This window comes from Pogoniulus pusillus, chromosome 29 (assembly GCF_015220805.1).
Source record: "Pogoniulus pusillus isolate bPogPus1 chromosome 29, bPogPus1.pri, whole genome shotgun sequence".
NCBI classification, from domain to species: Eukaryota; Metazoa; Chordata; class Aves; order Piciformes; family Lybiidae; genus Pogoniulus; species Pogoniulus pusillus.
Genome location: NC_087292.1, coordinates 16752892 through 16763412, shown reverse-complemented (window position 1 = coordinate 16763412; position 10521 = coordinate 16752892). Strand labels below are relative to the sequence as shown.

The following is a 10521-nucleotide window of genomic DNA, read 5'->3' as shown; positions in this document are numbered from 1 at the left end:
GTCACCTCCTGCCAGCTCTGCTCCCTGCCTGTCCCCAGCCTTCCCCAGCCTCAGCAGTGGCAAACCCAGAGGGATGTGCCAGTGGGACTGGCACTGCTTGGAGTGCTCCTGAAGAGCTGCAGGCAGGCAGCTGCTGCCCCACCTGAGCTGCAGCCACACCAGCTCCATGCCAGCCCAGGCCTCTGCTCTGAGCCTCCCAAAGAGCCTTTCAGCCTAGCACCATGGAATGGTTTGGCTGGAAGAGATCTTTGAGAGCACCAAGCCCAAGCCTTAACCTGCCACTGCCAGGGCACCACCAAGCCATGGCCTCAGCTCCAGGGCTCTGAAACCCCTCCAGGGGTGGGGACTGAACCACTGCCCTGGGCCAGCCCTTGGCAACCTTCAAGGGGCATAAATTGTTCCTCCCTGCACAGGTTCCAGTTCCAGCATTCCACACCACAATACATTGCCATGGAAACCGCCAAGGCTGTGGTGGTGTCCAGGCAGAGCTGGGCTGGGCTGGGCCAGGACTGGGGGCACTGAGCAGGGCTCCTGGGACCTGAGAAGGTGAGGCAGGGCTGGGTGAGGCAGGTTTGGCCCTTCATGTGCATCACCTTCTGTGCTTCTGTGCTCCACATCCTCCCTGGGCAACCTGTGCCAGGCTCTCACCTCCCTCACTGCAGACAACTTCTTCCTAACATCCACTTTCAATCTCCCCTCTGCCAGTCCAAACCCATTCCTCCTCCTGCTGCTGTCATGACCAAACCTCATCAGTAGTCCCTCCCCAGCCCTCCTGTAGCCCCCTTCAGATGCTGGAAGGCCACTCCAAGCTCTCCTCCAAGCCTTCTCTTCCTCAGGCTGCAGAGCCCAAACTCTCTCAGCCTGTGCTCAGAGCAGAGCTGCTGCAGCCCTCTGAGCATCTCTGTGGCCTCCTCTGGCCTCACTCCAGCAGTTCCATGTCCTGCTTGTGCTGGGGGCTGCAGAACTGCACCCAGGACTCCAGGTGGGGTCTGAGGAGCGCAGAGGCACAGCCATGGTTGTGCTCCCTCCCAGCTGCCTCTGCCTTGGCTCCTGACGCTGTCCTTGCCGGTCTCTCGCACAGCAGCTGAGCTCTGGGATCAGGGCCGGGATGCAGGAGGAGCCCGGAGGCAGCTCCATGAGCGCCGAGCGCGGCCAGGAGGATGCCGAGGATGCCAGCTGCCAGCTGCACCAGGAAAGGAGAAGCTTCGTCCTGTATTTCCTGGACTCCACCCTGAACCTCAGCGAGCTCCAGAGCCACCAGAGGAGAGTGGAGCAGCTGAAGAAGTGCTACTTTTACCTGGAGGTCGAGCCCAAGTACGTGGTGGTGACAGAGCAGCAGCACTTCATCGACATCTTCGAGCTGATCGACCCTTGGCAGTTCCAGAGGATGAAGGCGGTGGGGAAGGACCAGGTGAGGATCCAGCTGGCGCTGCTGGGCGAGCTGCTGGAGCAGCTGGAGCGGGGGCAGGAGGAGCTGCGGGCGCACACCGAGAGCCGTGAGCCCGGCCCGTTCCTGGCGCAGTGGCCGCGGCTGCAGCGCAGGCTGCGCAGGCTGAGCCGCTACGCGCAGCAGCTGCGGGCGCTGCGGCAGCCGGGCCGGGTGGCCCCGCGGCACCGCCTGCTGGCCCCGCTGGAGGCTCAGCGCCGCCGCATCGCGCTGCCGGCCCTGCGCCTGGCCCTGGCCACCAAGCCGCCGCTGCTCTTCCGCCGCGACAAGTCCTTCGCCGACGCCACCTGGGTGCGCCTGAAGTGGTGCAGCGAGGACCAGGAGTGCTACCCGGAGGAGCACTACGAAGTGTACGTGCGGCTGCTGGCCGGCGGCTCGGAGCGCAGCTTCAGCAGGTTCCAGCTGGCCAGCGGCGACAGCTGCAAGGTGGAGGGGCTGGAGCCCGGCAGGCTCTACGAGTTCACCGTCCTCAGGCCAGCCACGCAGACCCTCGTCTTCCGAAACTGGCAGGACACCATCACGCTGAGGACGAAGCCCTAAGGATGCCCTGGGAGCTGAGGAGAGCAGCAGTGGTGCCCTGGGAGCTGAGGAGAGCAGCAGTGGTGCCCTGGGAGGGGCAGCTGACACCCAGCAGCTCTCTCCTGCTGACCACTTGTGAATAAAGATGGATAGGAGGGGAAAAATAAATGCAAGGCAAAGTCTCTTCCCTAAGCATCTGGGGGAAAACTCCCCCTGGCAAGGGCAGGTTGGCAGTCACACACACACACACCACACACCCCCCCCCCCCCCCCCAGAGCCCTTCCTCATCCTCAGTCCTCCTGCTCAGATGCAGGACACTCATGCTGGGGGTGGGCAATAAGACTCTGAATGGCACCAGCCTGGTTTGGGTGGGAAGAGACCTTTCAGGCTCATCCACTCCAACCCCCTGCAGTCCCCAGGGACATCCCCAACCACAACAGGTAGCTCACAGCCACAGCCAAGCAGAGCTGCAGTGGTGCCAGGGCTGGGGCAGCTCCCACCTCTCTGGGCAGCCTGGGCCAGGCTCTCCCTAGCCTCAGGGGCAAACATTTCTCCCTTCTCTTCGCTCTCAATCTCCCTCTTTGAGCCCAAACCATCCCTCCTTGTCCTGCCCTTGCTCAAAGCTCTGTCCCCAGCTTTCTTTGGAAGCACTGAAGGCCACCAGAAGGTCTCCATGGAGCCTTCTCAAGCTCAACTCTCTCAGCCTGGCCTCACAGCAGAGCCCTTCCAGCCCTGCCAGCACTGCTGTGGCCCCTCTGGCCCTGCTCCAACAGGTCCCTGTCTGTGCTGTGCTGAGGACTCCAGAGCAGGCTCAGCACTGCAGGGGGATCTCAGCAGATCAGATCAGAGCAGAGCAGAGCAGAGCAGAGCAGAGGAGAGCAGAGGGGCAGAACCCCCTCCCTGCCCCTGCTGCTGGGGATCTGGCATGCCCAGTGCCAGCTCCTTGCAATATTTTGAGTTGTTGCTGTTGTTTTTTTTCACCCCAGGTTATTTCCTCCAATCTCCTTTCTCCAAACCACCTGAACTGAATCCTCAACCCTTCATATCTCTCACCCATCTCCATCCCTCCCTCAAATCTCCCCAGCAGAGGGGGAAGGGTCATGCACTCAGTATCAGAGAATGGGTTGGAGCAACTACCTGCAGGGAGGCTGTAGCCAGGTGGGGTTGGGCTCTGCTGCCAAGCAGCCAGCAACAGAAGAAGGGGACACAGCCTCAAGCTGTGCCAGGGCAGGTTCAGGCTAGATGTTAGGGGGAAGGTGTTGGCAGAGAGAGTGATTGGCATTGGAATGGGCTGCCCAGGGAGGTGGTGGAGTGGCCGTGGCTGGAGGTGTTGAAGCCAAGCCTGGCTGGGGCACTTAGTGCCATGGTCTGGTTGGTTGGGCAGGGCTGGGTGCTAGGTTGGGCTGGCTGAGCTTGGAGCTCTCTTCCAGCCTGGCTGATTGTATGACCTTGAAGCTCAATCAGTTCCAACCCCCTGCCATGAGCAGGGACACCTCCCACCAAGCCCAGCTTGCTCAAGGCCTCACCCAACCTGGCCTTGAACACCTCCAGGGAGGAGAAAAAAATAGGTAGACCCCAACCTTTTGCTGCCACACTGCAGCCAATGCTCACTCCAGCCCAAAGGCAGCTGCCCCCCAGCCCAGAGCCACCACAGCAGCAGAGCCTTTCAGTAATAAAATTTATTCATTAAATAAATTCAGATGATTATTTTTTTTTAACCATTATGGCTTAAATATTTATTAAAAAAGAGAGAGAGAGAGAGAGAGAGAGAGAAACTGTTAAGGTTCATTCTTAGAAATGATAGAAGCAGGTAAAAATATTTGTATCCAAAACATCATCTGAGGTCTGCTGCAAGTCAGAGAGATAGAAAAGGTAAAAACCTGCCAAGCCTCCAGGTCCTTCAGTCACACTTGATGACCCCCCCCCAAAAAGTACACTGAATGAAGACCAATTTATTGCAGTAGTTGATTGTCCTACACAGATCTCTCCAAACCCTCCAAACTAGCCCTTGCTGAAGCCAAGCAGAGGATTGCTCCTCCTAGATCTCTGCAAGTCCACCTCCATCCCCAGCAGCACTCAGGGCTCTGCAGCCACAGGGCTGAGGCTTGCCCCTGCTGGGCTCAGGAGCACTCTGCAGCCACAGGGATCAGTCCAGGCTAAGGCTTGCCCCTGCTGGGCTCAGGAGCACTCTGCAGCCACAGGGATCAGCCCAGGCTAAGGCTTGCTCCTGGTGGGCTCAGGAGCACTCAGGGCTCTGCAGCCACAAGGCTAAGACTTGCTCCTGGTGGGCTCAGCAGTCACAGGGCTGAAGCTTGCTCCTGGTGGGCTCAGCAGCCACAGGGCTGAGGCTTGCTCCTGGTGGGCTCAGCAGCCACAGGGCTGAGGCTTGCTCCTGGTGGGCTCAGCAGCCACAGGGCTGAGGCTTGCTCCTGGTGGGCTCAGCAGTCACAGGGCTGAGGCTTGCTCCTGCTGGGCTCAGCAGCCACAGGGCTGAGGCTTGCTCCTGGTGGGCTCAGCAGTCACAGGGCTGAGGCTTGCTCCTGCTGGGCTCAGCAGTCACAGGGCTGAGGCTTGCTCCTGCTGGGCTCAGCAGCACTCAGGGCTCTGCATCTATAGGGATCAGCCCACTAGGAGATTTTCTCCTGGTGGGCTCAGGAGCACTCTGCAGCCACAGGGATCAGCCCAGGCTAAGGCTTGCTCCTGCTGGGCTCAGGAGCACTCAGGGCTCTGCAGCCACGTGCTGAGACTTGCTCCTGCTGGGCTCAGGAGCACTCCACAGCCACAGGGATCAGCCCAGGCTGAGACTTGCTCCTAGCTAGCTCTAGGAACTGAAGTGATCCTCTTGGATGAGGCAGGTTTGTGTCCTCCAGCACTGCTGCTGCTGTCTGTGAGCTGAGGGCAGAGCCTGTGATGGGACATGCTCTGTGCACCATGCTGCCAAGGGGCTTCCTGCTGCAGGTTTGGGGCTTTGCAAATGAAGTAAAGATGTGCTTGAACATCCAACTCTTCCCAAAGGCATTTCAGAGCTCTCTCTGCAGACCAGACCAGGCTGCTCTGAGCTGCTTTCATCCTGGGGCTCTCTCCACCCATGAGCACAAAGGCAAGAAGACAACACTCAGCTCTCACCAACAGCCTAGGAAACGTTGAGTTAATTGCACTTTCCTCTGCCCCTGACTGCTGCTGCTCCACCACCACCTCTGCAGGTACCTGCTGAGAGCCCAGCTTGGCTCTTCCTGCTGCTTGGCTGGCCTAGGGCAGCATTTTCCAACCATCAGTTACAAAATGCATCTTCAGAGGGGTGAGGAAAAAAAACAACCCAAACCCAGCATCTTGCAGCACAGAGGTGGCCAAGCAAAGCATTTCAGGTTGGCCTTTACCTTCCAAGCAGTAACTGTCAAGGCCTTTTTTCCCCTCACTGAGATGTTTTGTGAGCTCTTTCTCTTGCTCTTTGCAAACACATGGCCCAAACCCTTCCTCCAGGAGTGCTGGACTGAGCCACTCCACTTGGAGGAGTTGGGGAGGAAGCTGCAGGTGTGCCCCAAGTCATGAAATGAGCAGAAAACCAACCCAGCCAACAGGGACAGGACTCTCCACACACATTAGATCACAAAACCAGGAGCCACTGCTTCTAGAGGGACCAAGGTGGACTTGGTAGAAGGCTGCTGGCACCATGCTGAAGTTCTCCAGCACCTTTTGCAGCTCTCCACACACATCAGACCATAAAAACAGGAGCCACTGCTTCTAGAGGGACCAAGGTGGCTTGGGTAGAAGGCTGCTGGCACCATGCTGAAGTTCTCCAGCACCTTTTGCAGCTCTCCACAGTCCTCCTTGGAGATAGGTGAGTGCATTGCAGCAGGCCTCAGAAGGATCCCCACCCAAGCTCCTTTTGGCATGGCAGCCACCTCTGCCAAGTCAGCACCTTTCAGGATCCCACCTGGGATGACTTCTGAGGGGCACAAGGAACTTTGTTTCCTCGTCCAGCTTTGATCAGGCACCTTTAGAACCAGCAGGAGGCACTTCCAAGGGGGTTCTGGCCCTGGTGGAATCACCAGCCTAAGACAAGAGCAAGGCTGGGTGGGTTCTAGCCTACAGATCCCACCCAGCCAGTGCAGAAGAGCAGGAAGAGAGCTTCAAATAAGGAAGAGAGCAGCCCAGCTCCTCCAGAAGGTCTTGAGTCAGGGCTACCAGAGAGTCAGCAGAAGAACCACAGCACTGAGGAAGGACTTCTCCAGACACAAGGCTTTCTTATTGCATACTTCCTTCACCCTGGCAAGAGCCAGTGGCAAACACAGGACCAAACCCATGCCTGCCACAGCCCTGGGAAGATCATGGGGACCTCTCACACTGGCCAAGGAGGGAGGGTTGAGAGCCTGCATTGCCCCTTGGCTTCATCCCATGTGGACATCTAGAGCCAGCCAAGCATGTGGGCTTGGGCAGAGCTGCAGCAGGCACTTCATACATTCAGAGCAGAGGGAGGAGGCAGCTCTCCCTCACAAGGACCACCCAAAGGCAGCTCCATGGCTCAGCAGAGAGCACCACTGGGCTGCTCCACACCTGCAGCAGCCAGATGTGGCCAGGCTAAAGCAGCCTTCTGACCACACAGCTTCCACTTCACAGCAGCTTGGCTGCTTCAGATTCCAAATCCATGATACAGACATATTCCAGCCCCCTCCCCTCAGCGTGCTGGGGCTTGGAAGGGAGCTCTGGAGATCAGCCAGAGATCAGCCAGTCCAACCCCCCCTGCTAGAGCAAGGGGCAGCCCACAGCAGCTTGCCCCAGGATCACCACGTCCAGGTGAGTTGTGACAGCCTCCAGAGGAGGCTGTGAGCCATTCCTCAGCTGTCCCAGCACCTCCCTTCAAAGCTCAGCCCCTGAGACTGGGACATGAATGCACAGAAGGTAAAAACCAATAAATTATCAGCAGCTTTTTTAAAAAAAAGTGTGTGTATATATATGGGGTAGGGAAAAAACCAGAGGGGGGAGGGGAGCTCTGAGAGGAGAACTCAACTGAACCCCAGAAGGGCTTCAAATCTGCCTACCAATTCCAGCTTCTCCTGGCAGGAGCTGTCCTTGCTCCTCATGCATTTCACACTGCTAAGGACAATCTCCTTTGTAGAGAGGAGAAATGAAGCTGTTCACAAGCCCAGCTTGGCCTTGGCTCTGAGGCATTCACATGCTCAGAGAGTCAGACAAAGGAAGAGGTACCTGGGGGGGGGTCTCTTTTGCTTGCTTCCTTCGTTTCTAAAACCAAACCCAAACCCCATGTTGGTTTTCTGCTTGGAGCAATGAGAAGCATTAAAAAAGAAAGCTCCCCTGGCCTTAGGTTTGCATCTGAGTGGAGGCACCCAGGAGCCTTGGTCCTCTGTGGTGAGTGGCATCTTGCTGCTTGGCTCTGCTGAGTGTGGTTGCTCCCAGCCTTGACAACTGGACCTTGGTCCTCACAGCGCAGCTGCTGGGGGGGGGTGGGTTAGGATGGGGCTCTGCTGAGCATCTCACCATGAGACAGGCAGTCCCAGCCAGCCATGCCCCATGCCTTTCTTGGTTGGTTAGAGCATGGAAGTTCCTGTGTCCAAGGCTGCCCTGATTCAAACCCCAGCCCTCGAGATGCCACAGCGGGCGCTGGAGCTGGCACCACACAGGGGAAGATCCCAGCTCCCCCCCTTGTCCTTGGCTCCACAGGGCAGTGCATCATGGAAAGGTTGCCTCCTTCCCAAGGCACACATTCAGGTAGAGAAGGATTATCTTGGGGGTGGAGTCCTCCTCACGTCGATATTGCGGGCTGCTGTGAGGCAGTTGCGCTGCCTGTAGTGCTGCAGAAGTCTCCTCCACAAAGGGTTGCACTCCAGCAGGTAGCGGTTCCCTGCGGGCACAGGGGCAGGGGGCAGTGGTTAGTGGTTCAGAGAATCACTGAATTAAGCAGGCTGGCAGAGAGCTCCAAGCTCAGCCAGCCCAACCTAGCACCCAGCCCTGCCCAACCAACCACACCATGGCACTAAGTGCCCCAGCCAGGCTTGGCTGCAACACCTCCAGCCACAGCCACTCCACCACCTCCCTGGGCAGCCCATTCCAGTGCCAATCACTCTCTCTGCCAACAACTTCCTAACAACATCCAGCCTAGACCTGCCCTGGCACAGCTTGAGGCTGTGTCCCCTTCTTCTGTCCCTGGCTGCCTGGCAGCAGAGCCCAACCCCACCTGGCTACAGCCTCCCTGCAGGCAGCTGCAGACAGCAATGAGCTCTGCCCTGAGCCTCCTCTGCTGCAGGCTGCACCCCCCCAGCTCCCTCAGCCTCTCCTCACAGGGCTGTGCTCCAGGCCCCTCCCCAGCCTTGCTGCCCTTCTCCAAACACCTTCCAGCACCTCAGCATCTCTCTTGAATTCAGGAGCCCAGAACTGGACACAGCACTGCAGGTGTGGCCTGAGCAGTGCTGAGCACAGAGGATGCCTTCACAGACACTTCTGTCTAACGTTCCTAAGCCTGAGGGTGTTGGATGACTCACAGGGAATTGTCTCCCCAGAGCTCTGTGAGATCCCAGCTCCCATTTCAGGGCTGTAGGGAAGCAGCTGTGGATGTGACACCTCACAGCCCACGCTGGTGTCGTCAGAGGATGATGAGCAGCCAGGTTGTGCTAGCAGACAGCTCTAGCAGGGTGACAGGAGCAAAGTGGTCTCAGCCAGGGGCTGGGAAGAACTCACAGAAACACTTGGATTGGAAAGACCTCTAAGGTCATCCAGTCCAACCATCAGCCTAAGGCCACTGTGACCATTAAGCCACATCCCAAAGTGCCATGGCCACAGGTTTATCGGACACCTCCAGGGATGGACACTCCACCACCTCCTTGGGCAGCCTGTTCCAATCCCTGACCACTCTGGCAGCAAGGAGACTTTCCCTCATCTCCAACTGAAGCCTCCTCTGGCACAATTTCAGACCATTTCCTCCCCTCCTGTGTCCTGATCCTAGGATGCGACCTCCCTCCAACCTCCTCACAGGGAGCTGTGGAGAGCAACGAGGTCTCCCCTCAGCCTCCTCCAGACTCAACAATCCCAGTTCCCTCAGCTGCTCCTCATCAGAGCTGTCCTCCAGACCCTTCAGCAACTGTGGCAGCCAAGCAGGACCTCTGCTTCCCACGGGCTGCCCAGACAGCACTGGAGAGCAGCAGAACCAAGCAAGCCCACAGGATGTCCCAGTTCCAACCTCCACCCCTGCTCCCTTCCAGCCCTGTGCCCACCCACAGGAGACTCACCTATGATGCAGAGTCCTTCCTGAGCTCGTGTGATGGCCACATTGATCTGGTTTGGGTTGGCCACAAAGCCCAGGTACTTACTCAGCCAGCTCTTGGTGGGCTTGTAGTCGATGTCGGAGCGGGGGCAGGAGCGCACGGTGGACAGGATCACGTAGCGCCACTCGCTGCCTGCCAAGGGGCACCCAAGCACACCTCCTGAGAAGGAGCACCAGGCCTCCCTGCTCTGCAGTGAGACCCACAGCCATGCAGCCACCCTTTGGGTCTCTCCAGCTCTGGAGGCCACTGGACTCCTGGGTGCTCTCCAAGGAGCTCTTGTCCTGGTAAGCCCTGGACACCTGCTGCAGGCACCCTCCAGCTGCCTGTCTTGAGCAGCCTCACCCTGCCTGGGCACTCCAGAGGTTGGCCAAAGGGTTTATTCCAATGCCCAAGCACCCAGGGATGACTCCTCCATGGCCAAAATGACCCTGGTGAAGGATTCCCTCAAGGACACCCTCCATCAGGTCAGTCAAAGGGTTCATTCCAATGTCCAAGCACCCAGGGATGCCTCCTCCATGGCCAAAATGACCCTGGTGAAGGATTCCCTCAAGGACTCCCTCCATTAGGTCAGTCAAAGGGTTTATTCCAATGCCCAAACACCCAAGGATGCCTCCTCCGTGGCCAAAATGACCCTGGTGAAGGATTCCCTCAAGGACTCCCTCCATCAGGTCAGTCAAAGGGTTTATTCCAATGCCCAAGCACCCAGGGATGCCTTCTCCATGGCCAAAATGACCCTGGTGAAGGATTCCCTGGAGGACTGCCTGCATCAGAAGCTGTCTGAGTGCTGGGGAAGGGAGGAGAGAGCAGAGGCAGCCCTCTGCCGCCAGCCTCACCTTGGCTCTTCATGATGGTGCAGACAGTCACCCTGAACATGCCGTGCTCCTGGAGCCTCTTGTTGATCTCTGCCACTTGAGCGTTGTAGGGGGTGAGGATGGCGACGTTCTGCGGCCCGATGGCGCCATCTAGTGCCAGCTGCTTCGCCAGCCGCACCTGTGGAGACCGTTGGGCTTGCTCACCTGGCAGCAGAGCCCGGAGGGAGCCAGCCCTCCAGCACCCAGCTTGGCTGTGCTGCTGCCCCTGCTCTGGGTCCTGCTGTCCTACAGCCACCCTTGGCCAGAGGCTCCATGCTGTGCTCCAGAGCCGACAAGACACCAGGCAGATCCTGCAGGGGCAGATCCTGCAGGGGCAGATCCTGCAGCCTGCTGACCTTCATCCCATACCCCAGTGTCCCAGCCTGGTGAGGGCTGGAAGGGAGCTCTGGAGATCAGCCAGTCCTGT

General features: G+C 58.3%; 2 protein-coding genes across 3 annotated transcripts in view; one reads left to right on the top strand and one right to left on the bottom strand.

The window, feature by feature from the left end:
• Positions 1-942: 942 nt before the first annotated feature.
• FNDC11 (fibronectin type III domain containing 11) lies at positions 943-2134 on the top strand. Its single transcript, XM_064167679.1, has one exon. It carries the CDS (start codon positions 1109-1111, stop codon positions 1985-1987), a length of 879 nt encoding a protein of 292 aa, XP_064023749.1. The 5' UTR covers positions 943-1108; the 3' UTR covers positions 1988-2134.
• Positions 2135-3634: 1500 nt separating this feature from the next.
• The window catches only part of HELZ2 (helicase with zinc finger 2), a 40192-nt gene continuing 33305 nt past the window's right edge, over positions 3635-10521 (bottom strand). Inside the window, exons 18-20 of one of the 2 annotated variants that reach the window (XM_064167650.1) lie at positions 10077-10233; positions 9208-9375; positions 3635-7826 (exon numbers count right to left, since the gene is read on the bottom strand). In XM_064167650.1, the coding sequence (XP_064023720.1) occupies positions 7705-7826; positions 9208-9375; positions 10077-10233 (447 nt within the window). In that variant the 3' untranslated portion in view covers positions 3635-7704. Of the gene's footprint in view, positions 7827-9207; positions 9376-10076; positions 10234-10521 lie in introns of those variants that run through there. The other variant, XM_064167652.1, reaches the window with a different exon arrangement.